The sequence below is a fragment of the Zootoca vivipara genome, chromosome 8 (assembly GCF_965207765.1).
Source record: "Zootoca vivipara chromosome 8, rZooViv2.hap1.1, whole genome shotgun sequence".
Lineage (NCBI taxonomy): Eukaryota > Metazoa > Chordata > Lepidosauria > Squamata > Lacertidae > Zootoca > Zootoca vivipara.
Window position 1 is genome coordinate 78,183,577 of NC_142591.1, and position 15,279 is coordinate 78,198,855.

The 15,279-nt window shown below is 41.7% G+C and overlaps 1 protein-coding gene across 4 annotated transcripts in view; it reads right to left on the reverse strand.

Annotated features, from left to right (window-relative positions):
* The window catches only part of DNAAF11 (dynein axonemal assembly factor 11), a 38,475-nt gene that overhangs the window by 12,745 nt on the left and 10,451 nt on the right, over window positions 1–15,279 (reverse strand). For 3 of the 4 annotated variants that reach the window (XM_088675903.1, XM_088675902.1, XM_088675904.1), the window contains 4 exons: window positions 13,884–14,033; window positions 11,836–11,901; window positions 10,989–11,058; window positions 9,621–9,716 (listed from right to left, as the gene is read on the reverse strand). In XM_088675903.1, coding sequence (XP_088532029.1) covers window positions 9,621–9,716; window positions 10,989–11,058; window positions 11,836–11,901; window positions 13,884–14,033 — 382 coding nt within the window. The remainder of the gene's footprint in view (window positions 1–9,620; window positions 9,717–10,988; window positions 11,059–11,835; window positions 11,902–13,883; window positions 14,034–15,279) is intronic. The other variant, XM_035126075.3, reaches the window with a different exon arrangement.

Consider the following 15,279-nt stretch of genomic DNA (forward strand, 5'->3'; position numbering starts at 1 on the left):
CAAAGGCCTGGAAACGATGCCTTATGAGGAACGGCTTAGGGAGCTGGGTATGTTTAGCCTGGAGAAGAGAAGGTTAAGGGGTGATATGATAGCCATGTTCAAATATATAAAAGGATGTCATATAGAGGAGGGTGAAAGATTGTTTTCTGCTGCTCCAGAGAAGCGGACACAGAGCTATGGATTCAAACTACAAGAAAGAAGATTCCACCTAAACATTAGGAAGAACTTCCTGACAGTAAGAGCTGTTCGGCAGTGGAATGTGCTACCAAGGAGTGTGGTGGAGTCTCCTTCTTTGGAGGTCTTTAAGCAGAGGCTTGACAGGCATATGTCAAGAATGCTTTGATGGTGTTTCCTGCTTGGCAGGGGGTTGGACTGGATGGCCCTTGTGGTCTCTTCCAACTCTATGATTCTATGATTCTAACCTAATCCTCTTCATCAGACAGAGAAGGAGAAGCTGCTGAGAGCTGATTCCCCCCCATCCCAGCCATGAATAACTCTGCACTACAACTGGTTTCCCAGTGGGAACTGCACACTCTGGTCCCATCCATCAGCCAGAAAACTAAGGGCTGCTGGGTTATCTGTGTATGTGCTGGTTCTTGTTTTATTTAAATCACTGCAATCTGTTGTAAGCCTCCTTAAGAGTTTGATCAAAATATGGGTATGACAACTTTCCTTACCAATGCATCTGCTGAACTTTGCTTTTTTGGATGATAAACCTGGACAGCTGTGAAAACTGATGTTGCTAGGAGACATTTATGTTCATTTTTTATGTTTTCCTTTGTCATCAACTGGGCATCTGGTGTCAGAAACAAAGAAGGCTGCAACTCTGCAATGCTGCTCATGCATTTCCCCCAAAGTGATTCTGTACAGATTCACTAGAGATTCATCAGCTCCTTTGTTTGGGGTAATTCTTACAAATCTTCTTTGGCGATCACTCGTAGCCGAGTAAGAATGTCTTCCATCAACAAAGTTTTAACAATGAGTCTGTAACTGTGGAGGCCAATTCTGGATCCACACATCCTTCCACAGTGGGGACATACATTTCCAGGTGGGAGTTGATCATGGTGAGGGTTTGCCAAACGTGTCTTCCCCTTAGCACATTTCTCCCTTGCATCCTTAGCTTGAGCATCTTCAAAGCCCATGACATCTTTGGTAAAGGCTGTTCTCCAATTGGAGCACTCACAGGCCAGTGTTTCCCAATTGTTGGTGTTTATACAACATTTTTTTAGATTTGCCTTGAGAGAGTCTTTAAACCTCTTTTAATGACCATCAGCATTACACTTTCCATTTTTAAGTTCAGAATAGAGTAGTTGCTTTAGAAGATGGTAACCAGGTATCCAAACAACATGACTAGTCCAACAAAGCTGATGTTGAAGAATCATTGCTTCGACACTGGTGATCTTTGCTTCTTCCAGCACACTGCATTAGTTCGCCTGTCTTTCCAACAATTTTTTCAGAGACCCCCATTGATGGAATCTTTTGAGGAGTTGGAGATGTTGTTTATAAGTGGTCCATGTTTCACAAGCATCTATTAAGATTGGTAGTACAATAGCTTTGTATATAAGCATTTGGGTTTCCTTGTGAGTGTCCTGGTCCTCAAACACTTTGCACTTCAATCGGAAGAAAGCTGCACTTGCCGATTTCAGGCAATGCTGGATTTTCGTATCAATGTCAGCCCATGTGGAAAGATAGCTCCCCAGGTAGGAGATGTGATCAACATCTTCCAATGTTACACCTTTTACGACACCAATTGGGAGCGGTGGCTAATACCCCAGAGGACAGGATCACACTTAAAAATGACCTTAACTGATTAGACAACTGGGCCAAAGCAAACAAGATGAATTTTAACAAGGAGAAATGTAAAGTACTACACTTGGGCAAAAAAAAATGAAAGGCACAAATACAGGATGGGTGACACCTGGCTTGAGAGCAGTACATGTGAAAAGGATCTAGGAGTCTTGGTAGACCACAAACTTGACATGAGTCAGCAGTGTGATGCAGCAGCTAAAAAAGCCAATGCAATTCTGGGCTGCATCAATAGGAGTATAGCATCTAGATATAGGGAAGTAATAGTACCACTGTATTCTGCTCTGGTCAGACCTCACCTGGAGTACTGTGTCCAGTTCTGGGCACCACAGTTCAAGAAGGATACTGACAAGCTGGAACGTGTCCAGAAGAGGGCAACCAAAATGGCCAAAGGCCTGGAAACGATGCCTTATGAGGACCGGCTTAGGGAGCTGGGTATGTTTAGCCTGGAGAAGAGAAGGTTAAGGGGTGATATGATAGCCATGTTCAAATATATAAAAGGATGTCATATAGAAGAGGGTGAAAGGTTGTTTTCTGCTGCTCCAGAGAAGCGGACACGGAGCAATGGATTCAAACTACAAGAAAGAAGATTCCACCTAAACATTAGGAAGAACTTCCTGACAGTAAGAGCTGTTCGGCAGTGGAATTTGCTACCAAGGAGTGTGGTGGAGTCTCCTTCTTTGGAGGTCTTTAAGCAGAGGCTTGACAGCCATCTGTCAGGAATGCTTTGATGGTGTTTCCTGCTTGGCAGGGGGTTGGACTGGATGGCCCTTGTGGTCTCTTCCTACTCTATGATTCTATAAAGCTCTATGATGGAAGTTATGGTAACCTCAGTCTTTGCTTTCAGCCTACTCAAGTTAAAGACCTTTCCATCTGTTCAATATATGATTTCTACTCCAGTGGCGAGTTTCCCTTTGACAATGTGTAGAATCATGGCAATTAAAATAATAAATAGAGTAGGCGATAACACAACCCTGTTTAACACCTGATTCAACTGTGAATGGTTCACTTTGAGAGCCACTGTAATCTGCGATTGTTGCTATCATATTATCATGGAGGAGCTGAAGGATGGTCACAAATTTATCTGCACACTCAATTAGAGATGAGATTAGAGATGAGCATGCAGTAACTCCAAATCTGAGAGAGTTGTGTATAGCTATTAACCAAATGAAAAACAACAAAGCTAGCAGACCTGATTGGACACCTGCTGAAATCTTGATTTTTTTATTCTTCCGGTAAGTTTTGCCATTTCTGCATAATTCATAAGTTTTTGTATCCGTTCATCTCTTTTCAGGACTTCTTCTTTCCATTTTTGGGCAAGTAACATTCTTGCATCTGTAGTTGCATACATAAATAAACTTCTATACTGTCTGGGTAGTTCTACATCTATAATTCCCAAGAGAAAAGCTTCTGTTTTTTTAAAAAACAAATGTTATCTTAAACATATTTTTCAATTCATTATACATCATTTCCCAGGAAGCTTTAACCTTACTACAAGACTACCACATATGATAAAAGTATCTTCTTTTTCTTTGCATTTCCAACACTTACTCGATTTTGATTTATAAATTTTTGCCAATCTACTAGGTGTTAGATACCATCTATATATAATTTTCATGATTTTCTCTTAAACCATAAAAAGGTAAAGGTAAAGGGACCCCTGACCATTAGGTCCAGTCGTGACCGACTCTGGGGTTGCGCGCTCATCTCGCATTATTGGCCAAGGGAGCCGGCGTATAGCTTCCAGGTCATGTGGCCAGCATGACAAAGCCGCTTCTGGCAAACCAGAGCAGCACATGGAAACGCCGTTTACCTTCCCGCTGTAGCGGTTCCTATTTATCTACTTGCATTTTGACATGCTTTCGAACTGCTAGGTTGGCAGGAGCTGGGACCAAGCAACGGGAGCTCACCCCGTCACAGGGATTCGAACCGCCGACCTTGTGGTCAGCAAGCCCTAGGCTCAGTGGTTTAACCACAGCGCCATAACATGCTATAAATTTTATATCCATGTTCCACAATTGTTCCCATGCTTCCATGTCTATATTACAACTATTGTCGAATGTATTATTGAAGATATTACTTGCTCATCCTTTGTCTCCCATTCCAATATCTTATATATTTTAGACAGCACTTTAACATTACATTCCAACAGGTCTCTCTCCAATTGTGATATTTGTTCACCAAACCCTTGTTTCCTATCTTTCTTAAATATTTTGTTCAAGTGATGATATTGCATCCATGTTGTTAACATTTCTGATAATTCCTTAAATTCTTTAAATTTAAACTCTCTTCCTTCCTCTCTTAATAAATTTCTATAAGTTGCCCAACCTTCCATCATATTCTTTTTCTTTACCGCTATGTCTTCCAATGGTGAAAGCCAAAATGGTGCTTCTGTCTCCAACAAATTTTTATATTGATCCCATACGCTATACAATTTTTCTTAATTATATGGTTCGTGAATCCTTTATGTTCTTTCACCTTTTTATACCACAAGTAAGTGTGCCAACGGACCAATGCATTTTTCAATCTCAACCCAGCACACTTATAAAATGCTTTGAAAAGTGGGTTGAAGTAGACCAGCAGAGTACATACATAACTCAGGAAGCCAACTTGCATTGACTTTGTGAAACACAAAATGTCTATGGAAACCCACCCTATGCAAAAACTTGAAAGTCTCCCTTTTGGTTAGCTTCGTGACGAAAAATGTCCTGTTCTATTTGTCTAAAACCTTTTGCTGCCCTTATTACTTGCTTTGGAAGAAGGAAGGACATTAATTTTCAGACTTAATAAAAGTGTGTCCGGGAACATGAAATGCTTTCATTTACTTGACGCAGAAATTTATTCTCTCCAGGATCTTTGCTACCACAAGGTCACTAGAAAGGCAATATTTTATTTTTTTTAAGGACTGCAAGTTCTGAAAAGCTGGAGGAGTTTTGCAAAATTAACAAGCCATCCAATGTAGGCCTTGCACTGAGATGTAAGAACTCTCAAATAGGATGCTTATGAATCAATACAATTGAGGAATTACTATTCTTGCGCTGCATGTGCACTTTGGATGACCATAGATCCAGAGTCCTCAGATCTGCATAGTGAATACATATGAGACCCTACACTTTTGCATAGGCTTGCCAAGACCAGCTCTGAATATAGCGAAGGTTCCTTTCCAGACACTGGTTTATTTGACAAATATTTATATGGCACAATTGAGAGTTCAATACACTTCACATACTTGTAAGACATGCACAATTCTGTAAGGTAGATTGGCATTATTCTTTGCAAATGACACAAGCAACAAAATGTTGCAGTGCATATTCCTCCTAAAAGGAGTGTTCCAGTTCATGGTTCCAGGCAGCCATTCCCTCCATATAAGTTTATTCCACAGTCTCTCCTCCTCTCCACTCATTCTAATGTTTTCCAACTGTCAATCTACATTCATGGCTATTTAGCATGCTCAGTTCTCATTTGGCTGTATTTTGGGACTCTTTTTTTGGTCTCTTTGGGCTTGTTTTTTTGTGAGGGGTTGGTTGGAATTTGTTTGTACTTCTACAAACCTCGAAAGCATGCTGATACTTCACTCCTGCTTCTTAATGGCCCTGTTCTGGTAACAATCCTGGCAACATTCACCGACTGAGTTCCATATTGGGGGAAAAGTGGTACTTTACTGGGTGGTGGGGGATATCTAAGCCCCTAGCAGAACTTGTTAAGTTTGCAGCAGTTGACATTTGGACCAAGGGTGTCTTTCATTCCTACGCTACACCAGCTCTCTGTACTGCATGGCAAGGCAGTGGTACATCACTGCACTGCAAATGTTGAGATTCACCTGTCACTCCTCAGGCCTCCAAAGTATCAAGCTATTCTTCTGGATGAGCCTGTTCATTTGCAGAGATCACTATGAATCTCTGCTGTGGGTGCCCTTTCTTGGGCAGTGAAGTCAGTGGCAGTTGCGGACAAGGCCTTTTCCGTGAAGGCTCCCTCATTGTAGAATTTCCTTCCCAGGCACCTTTGCCAATTGTCCTGTCCTGTGGGCTGCTGTCCTATGCAGGATTACTTGGGGGTAAATCTCTCAGTGAAGTTTACTTATGAACACACTTGCAGTGGCATGTGGCTGCTATCCATAGTATCTCTGCACTTAGGCAAGAAGAACCAGCTGCACAAATATAAGATGGGGGACACCTGGATTGCCAGTAGTACATGTGAAAAAGATCTAGGGGTCTTAGTAGACCATAAGCTGGACATGAGGCAACAGTTCTGGTTACAGGTAGGTAGCCGTGTTGGTCTGGATCGAAGTAAAATAAAAAAAAATCCTTCAGTAGCACCTTAAAGACCAACTAAGTTTTTATTTTGGTATGAGCTTTCGTGTGCATGCACACTTCTTCAGATACAGTGAAATGGAAGTTTCCAGGCACTTATGTAGAGAAGGGGTGGGGAGGGGTGGGGATGGGGAGGGGGGATCACTCAGAAGGGTGGTGGAAATGGGTGATTGACTGACTGATAGCTGTTGATGACCTTGCATTGCGTACAGACAGCCACCCAATCTTAAACAACTCCTCACCCACAATAATACAACCACCAGACTTAATATGGACACTGGTACCAGAGCCTGCAATAAACCCAGATGCCAACTTTGCTGCCACATACACCCAGACAACACCATTACTGGCCCCAACAACATCCAACATACCATCTCAGGACTATTTAATTGCTCATCCTCTAACATTGTGTATGCCATCAAATGCCAACAGTGCCCTTCAGCTCTCTATATTGGACAAACAGGCCAAACCCTACGCCAAAGGATAAATGGACATAAATCTGACATCAGGAACCAGAAGACAGAAAAACCAGTAGGAGAACACTTCAATCTCCCAGGACATTCTATACAAGATCTCAAAGTAGCTGTCTTACTACAAAAGAATTTCAGAAATAGACTGGAAAGAGAAGTTGCTGAATTGCAACTTATCACCAAGCTCAAAACCATGGAGGGACCTGGTTTGAACAGAGATATCGGATTCTTATCTCATTATACATGATAAGTGATCTTCAGCCATCTCAACCCTTGCTTTTTCATGCAAAACCATTTGCAGTCGTTTCCGGTCATCAACAGCTATCAGTCAGTCAATCACCCATTTCCACCACCCTTCTGAGTGATCCCCCCTCCCCATCCCCACCCCTCCCCACCCCTTCTCTACATAAGTGCCTGGAAACTTCCATTTCACTGTATCTGAAGAAGTGTGCATGCACACGAAAGCTCATACCAAAATAAAAACTTAGTTGGTCTTTAAGGTGCTACTGAAGGAATTTTTTTTATGAGGCAACAGTGTGATGCAGCAGCAAGAAATGGACTGCATCAACAGTAATAGTCCTGCTCTATTCAGCCTTGGTCAGACTGCACCTGGAATACTGTGTCCAGTTCTGGGTGCCACAATTTAAGATTGAGATTGAGAAGCTGGGACATGTGCAGAGAGGACAACCAAGATGATCAAGGGTCTGGAAACCAAGCCTTATGAAGAGTACTTGAAGGAGCTGGGTATGTTTAGTCTGGAAAAGAGGAGACTGAGAGGAAATATGATAGGCATCTTCAAATATTTGAAGGCCTGCCACATGGAAGAAGGAATAAACTTGCTTTCTCCTGCTCCAGAGGATAGGACCTGAACCAATGCCTTCAAGTTACAAGAAAGTAGATTCTGATTAAACTTCAGGAAGAACTGTCCAACAGTAAGAGCTGTTCAACAGTGGAGCAGGCACCCACAAGAGGTTTTTAAGCAGAGGTTGGACGGTCATCTGCTATGTATGATCTAGTTGAGATTATTGCATTCCAGGGAGTTGGACTATATGAACCCTGAGATCCCTTCCACCTCTACAATTCTATGATTCTGTGATTTAGAAGTCTGATAAATATTCATTTTAAGTGTATTCTGAATGTTTTGGAGAAGTGGATTTTGGTCAAATGAATAACATTTCAGGCACAATTCCAGCTACTGATGAGGCTGCAAACCTGTCATTACAGATGCACCATTGGGATTAATGAGAGGCCTAGCAAGACAAGACAGATGGTATGAACTTGAAGGAGACTGGCTACATACATCTCAGCTGAGGAGTCATATTTTTAAAAAAGATTTAAGAACAAATGTTTTTTTAAAAAAAAAAGTAGAGAAGGAACACACTATCTAGCTAATGCCTTCTGTTAATAACTTTGGGGTGTGGGAGAAAAGACCAGCATTTTGATGCATTAGCTTTGCAAGGAATCATGGCTCAAGGGGAAGAAAACATGCCCTGAAGGCAGCTTGAGAGCAGTTTTCGACATAGAAACAGTTAAAACGCTACACAGCCATCTCTATCTTTGTCTCTGTGTGTATTCCAGACCAAGAATACAAATTGCAGCTGTGCAACCTGCTACTGGAGCAAAATTTTGCTTTCCATAACTTTAGCATTTATTTAATTTTCATTACAGTCAGTTCAAAACCCCCACAAAAGAAAATAAAATTTTAAAAAAACCATTTGTTGTTGAAGCAGGGGAGGCCAATGTGGTGCCCTCCAAATGAGGTTGGACTCAAACTCCCATCAGTCCCAGCTGTTATAGCCATTGTTCAGAGGTGATGGGAGTTGTAGTCCAACGCTATCAGTAGGACAGCCACATTGGCGACCACTGATTTCAGGTGTCTATTGAACACTTTCCTATGAATGTCTGAACCTCATGTATAGAAAAGGTGCAAAAAAATAAAATAAAATCGGCAATGAAGATACTGGAGAACTGAGGCAATAAAAACAAGAGCAAGCAGCAGAACAAGCATTAAGCAGCCATTAAAACCCACAAACCAGAAAAACGGTAAAAGAGCAACACAATTAAAAGAGTTATTAAATAAAAAGCTTTTAACCCGACACCTAAATGTCACCAACGAAGGTGCCTCCTGCTATCTGCTGGGGGGAGAGCGTCCCAAAGATGAGGCACAACCACTTAATTGCATGTTTCAAGTATGATACGCAATAAAATAATTAAATAAAAAACAGACCAAAGTTCCACTGTGGTCCGCACCCATCTGGAGAATGACACTCCTGGTGAGCTCTCTGCTCAGCGGCTGAGAACATGCTTTGTTTGGATGCAGAACACCCCATGTTCAATCCCTGTCATTTCCAGGTAAAAGGATGCTGGGTAGTAGACAAAACTAGGCCAGGACAAATAGTCTGAACTTGCTCTAAGGCAGCATCCTATATCCTTAGTCTCCTAAAAGGTATCACTGCTTCTGCCAATGCTTCTTTAAGAGAGCAAGATCTCGAGTCCCTAAAGCAGAGCTTTCCAAACTTTTCATGTTGGTGACACAATTTTTAGACATGCACCGTTTCACGACACAGTAATACAGTTTTACTAGCAAACCGGAGGTTAAACTAATCCCTTTCCAGCCCCAGGGAGAAGTGCAGTTTGCATTCGCGTGACACACCTACACACTGCAGCAGGCACGCTAATGTAGCTCTGCTCTAAAGACTATGGTGTGAAAAGGCCTTGAAATGCTCGCAGAGACAGGCAAGGCATCAGATCAGCAACGTGACAGCATGGGCTTAGCTCTGAAGGTGCCACTGAAGAGGCAGTCCACTCAGAACTGAGGCTCAAGTTTGCCATGTTTCTTCTTTTTTGAGGTTATGTGTTTATCCAGTCTTTCGTGTTTGATGTTTGGCGGTAACACTGTGCTCCGGGGTGACATTTGCTCTGAGTTTTGCAATGCCTCAAGGGCAGAATGTATGGGGAGAGGAAGAAGAATGTGCAGGCAAGCAGATCCAAGGTAAAACTGAATTCTGAGCATCGTTGGAACATCTTGCCCTACCTTTGGTAGGCTGAGAACCAAATGCCCGGTTGTTTGAGATCTTTTAGCAGTGCTGTTATCTGGCTTCACTTCAGCAGGAAGCACAAGTTGAAATGCCTGAAAAACCCAAAACACACAGACAAGGAACTACGCCATTTGTGATACAGGCAATACAAAAATCGTACGTTTACCAGACTTGGTATTGTAGGTTTACAGGGATGTGAAGTATGAATCAGGAAGAATAAAACATTTGTGACCCAGATAGAAAAACGTGCAGTTATATGAATAACATGTCTTTGATCCAAGAGGAATTTTTTTGACGTAAATCCCTCTTGTGGTATATATTAATACCAATCCTAACAGGTGATTTGCATCTTAAACAGTCCTCATTTACGTTGTAAGTATGGTGTGTGTGTGTGTGTGTGTGTGTGTGTGCGCGCCTTCAAACATATACGTATGCCTTCAGTGTTGTCAGTGAAATGTATGACATTTTAAAGAAGGTTATGGCATGGTACTTAGGTTATATTGGCAACTAAATGAGAATAATTATGCTAGTCTATTTTAGACTGAAAGTAATTTTTAATCTGCATTTAGTAGTATGATTACGAATAGAGCTTCTAATATTTAGCTTAGCAGCAGTGGCATTTTTAAAATAAAAAAAATGAAGAAAATGCAAGATCTACAGGGATTTTAAAAAAACGTTCCCTCTCTCTATTCACGGTATATTCCAGCTCTTAGGATAACTTACCTTCCAGTTATCCCAAATAAAAGTTTTAGCAGGAACAAAAATGGTGCGGAAGGGGGCCTTTCTACATCATCAGTTAAATATATCTTCCAATTTTGCTTTTCCATAATACTCCCGAAATGGCTAATTTCAAATGTTAAGATATCCCACCTGAATGTAACTGATGCAGTGTGGTGAAGCTGCTTCCCAAAAGTTAGCTAAGAAGTATAATCCAGCCAAGAAAGTGAGTGCAAATGCAACTTTGCATGGCAAATAACAAACAGATTAAGCCTTTTCTTGCCACAATGTCTTGGTGCCTGTCACCTTATTTCATTTTCACTGATGTCATGAGATGCAAAAACTATCAGGGTTCATTAGACTTGGGTCTCAGAGTGGAAACCCACAAGGAACTGAAGGGAGAAGAAAGAGGGCAGGCTTTCTTTGCCTTCTTTGAGTCCCCCAGATTGAAGTGACAAGACTGGAAGGGTGAGGTGACAGTAGGTTTCCTCCTTTACTCCTAGAACTCTTCCCACCAGGCCAATAACATCCATAGAACAAGTACAGAATTGATGTGTTGAAGGAGCCAATATTAGGAAGTGGAAATGAGTCAAAATTAAACTTCTGAAAAACATAAAATAAAAGTAATAACAACAAAGCGTACTAACCTTTCCCTTGATCATTACTCGGATGTAAGTAGGCTGTACATCAATATCAAGTAGGGAGGTGTCTAGATGTCTTTGAAATGGGGAGGAAAAGGAGTCCATTTAGTTTAGCAGTTCCTTAATTTATGAGCCTTCCTTAGGAGGATTAAACTCCTCTCTGTTCCCTCCTAGTGTGGCACATGTTATACCAAGAGTCGCATGGTTGCATTCGACACTTTTACTCAGACCAGACCCAGAGGGGAAGGGGAAAGAGAGAACAGTGAAATCACTCTAGTGACTGAAACAAGATTCAAACCCAAGAAGCAAATCACCCATAGAAGAACACAAGCACACCCAACAGTCAACATAGACTGGGTCTCAATTTGCATGAAACCACAGGTGAGAATGTTTACCATTGTAGTGAGATCACAAACCTGTCTGGATTAAGGGTTGATGAAATTGTACCAAACCTGCCAATGAAATCCAGTTCAGTACCTTTGCACTAAGGGCCAAAGTAGATGAGATGCCTTCAGATCGCCCATCTCTTTATTTCATTTTTTTAAAGCAACCTTGGGGGAGCGTTACTCGGGTTGAGGCTTGTGTGCGTGTGCTAATGCTCTGCCCTGAAGCATTTCCCCTGATGTCAAAACTCTCCCTTCTCCCACAACACTGGCATTTGGCCCAGCTACGGAAAACAAATGGGCAAACATGTGCAATATAATATTTGCTGCTTCACATAGCCAATTTAATATCATCCACTGTGCATATGAAAGTATGAATGGAAAGCCAACAGTTGAGTAACTAATAACATTCAGCAGTGTCCAAAAGCAGGCACAGCAGCAGTGCAAATATAATGGATTTTTTTTCTGACCTGTAAACAGCAAGATCCAGGATGAATTGGTTGTTTGCTTCATCATCTTTTAAAGAGAAAGGAAGCCTAGCAATAGCAAAAAGATTTGCACAACATTACTAGAATTGAAAGAAAGTGTGCAGACTTCTGCTGCTAGTTGCTTTAAATTTAGCATTAACAAGGCATACACCCGTCTTTTAACATATCTGCAGCATCATACAAAAGATCACACAAACTGTGCTCTGGTTTATTGCTTGTGAGTGACACAAGGTCAGTTTAATTCAAAGCTATATATATATCAGTGCTGGAAGAGAGACACCTGCTGGCCAAAAGCTAACAAGGAGGAGTGATGGTTGAACATGCATCTTCTATCAGGAACAGAATTTGTTTTGCAAAGTGCTTTCCAGCTCCCATTATTTCAACAAGCTTTGCTGAGCTATGTATCATTCTACAAACTGAAATCCTTGAGCAAACCATTGAGAAAATCAGTATATAAAATGATACAAGTATTTGGGACAGGAACATACGAATCTGCCAGCTGACCCATTTTGGTGTACTCTGACCAGTGCAGCACTCCAGTCTTTCACACAGAAACTACTGGAGACCCAGGGACTGAACCTGGGACTTCCTCCATGCAAAACATGGTCCTTCTCTATAAGCTCTAATAGATCTGTTTTGAACTCATTTTGGTTCATCCAGTACAGGTCAGGTTCACATGGGATGCTATAACACCAGAGTGAGAAGGGCGAGAGTTTAATATAGTAGCTAAGAGTCTGGTAATTTTTTTTATTAAAAAAATCTGTTTTGCATCTTGCCTCTTGGTAGCCTTAGGGAAGCCATTATTTTCTCAGTCTCAACCCCCGCTCTGCATTGTAAGCTAATATAATGGACAGTATCCGATGAAAGTCAAGGACTTTTGGCTGTGCAATGGAACTTCCCCTCCTTCTCCTCAAGCAATCGCCACATGCCCCCTAAATCAGTTCTGGAAAGGTTCCCCTAATGCTCCAGAGCATATTTGGGAAGGGCACACGGGGATAGAAGAGGGAGGGGAAGTTACATGGCACAAAGAGAAATCTCTGCACAAATGGAGCTACATTGTTGGCTGTTGCCCACTTTGGAATGCTCCAAAGTACTATTTAAAAGCTAAGAATTATAATAACATTGGTATAGTTCGATCTCACCAATCCAACATTTTTTTTTTATATGCATTCAAACAGGGATGGGGAATCATCTTATTGGACTCTAACTCAAATCAGCCTCAGCCCTCATGGCCACTGGCTAGGAACAATTGTAGTCCAGCAAATAGGAGGGCCACAGATTCCCCATTTCTGCATTAAAATGACGTTGTGAAACTGAGTTGCACCAGGTGGGGGGATATTACTGCTTCTCACAAACCTGCTTTATAAAAATCTGGCCCTCAACATGAATCCATTGAAAGAAGGCAATAGTACATATCATTCAGTAACTATTGACAACACGAGTCTCTGGGGCTCCAGAGCTTTCTTCAATATGTCTGTAGCTCCCAGGACCATAATTCCAATCTGTCACCACAACATTTTAAGATATTACACACTTGACGTCTTCACACAAGCAAGCTACTCCTATTTTTGTACAGCTGTCAACACATTTTTACAGCAAAGCAGAGACATCGATAAAAGGGTGTGTTTCTTGTGAGACACCATAGGTAAACATCAATATTTCCTTCCTGCCACTATTCTTCTTTCTCCTTATGGCACTCAGGTACGCAGCAGAGATTTATTCATTCTCTTTGATCTGAATAAAGAAAAGCAGCAAATGCCAGATCATCTTTAATGTGGAAATCTTACCTAAGGGATTGGAGGAACCTAAGTGTGGGTGTCTATTCAAAAACTCTCCATTCCTTGAAATGAGTGTATGCAGCATATGGATTTGGGGAAATATGGAAAATTCAGATGCGCATATACATTTATATCATGAGATTTTAGAATCTGACACAACAATTTCTGGTAAATTTTCAAAACTGCATATAACTTAACAAGTTGCATCACTAAAAGGCCACACAACCCAAGTGATCATTCCTCCTTACATACTTAGGTTCATTTATATTCAGAATTCTTCCTTCTGGAGCGATTAAAGTCCTTGGTGGTTTCTCTTTCTTGGTTTGTTCTCTACCAAAGAAAAGTGAGAAAAGGATTTTCAGTATTTTATTGGGTTTTTTCTTTCTTTCTTTCTCATCCTTTCTGCGAGGTAACCAAGACAGAAATGGGAAGACAAGAGGAAGCTTTTTGGGTGTGAACTAGCTTTTGATTAAAACACAAAAACATTTGCTTAATGCAACGAGAAAACCTGGCATGTTGCTCTACTTCAGAAATGCAAATAAAAGTTAAAACTGCAGTCAGTTATATTGTCATCCCCCAATTGGCTCAGTTCTTGGATAACAAATGCCAGTCCAAACAGCCGTCTCCAAATAACTGCTCTGTCAATGCTAGTCTTAAGCACCTAATTTTAATGAAACTTACTTCCAAAGGAGTATACTTATAACCAAGGTGCTTATGTCCTGCTGTTTGAACATGGTGCACGGATAATATTGTAAAGAAGGAGTGCTTGGGCGATTTCACTGCATGCAATGGATCCTTAAAAAGATGAGCTCTCCATGGTACTTTGAAAGCTCTAGTGTAGAGATGGTGGCTGTTTCTACATGAGCACTGGAGGTAGCAAATATTCCGCAAACAGAACGGCAAGAGTCTAATCCCGAATCTCCTCCGCAAAATCTTCCCCTCCTGCCCTTAGCAAGATATAAGCATGTTAGAATATACTCCACATGCTTAAGTCAGTGTTTTTTTTAAAACTGACAAGGCTTATGCCCTCCTATGGGGAGAGTGTGTCACAAACATATATTTTGTGCAATGGGTCTGCAAAAGTGCAGTGAAAATGCCTGCCTGATGTCCAAGAGTCAAGGATAGGTTCCAAAGCAGGCTTCCTCAACCTTGGCCTCCAGATGTTTTTGGCCTACAACTCCCATGATCCCTAGCTAGCAGGACCAGTGGTCAGGGATGATGAGAATTCTAGTCTCAAAACATCTGGAGGGCCGAGGTTGAGGAAGCCTGTTCCAAAGCATAGGTTCTGTCACACTTAAAGGCTGATTTCTTACAGGTGCAGAATGAGAAGTAAGTGGCACCTATAACAGAGCCAGTTCTGCAGATCAAAGTGGTCGAGTGGCCATATATGGGATGAGGCAATCCCGCAAGTAAACTGGTCCCAATATATTAAGGCGGTGGTTTTCAACCTGTGTGCCATGGCACCCTGGGGTGCCTTTAGTGATGGTCAGGGGTGCTGCAGGCAACACTGGCCTCTGTCCCTCTTTCCTCCCCTCCCTCCTCTGATGCCCTCTCACATCTCTGCCTCCCAAAGGCTTGCACAGCTGTTTATTGCAGCAGCCCTGGCTCTAAGCTCTGCAGACGAACGGTGCCTCTGGGAGGCACCTCT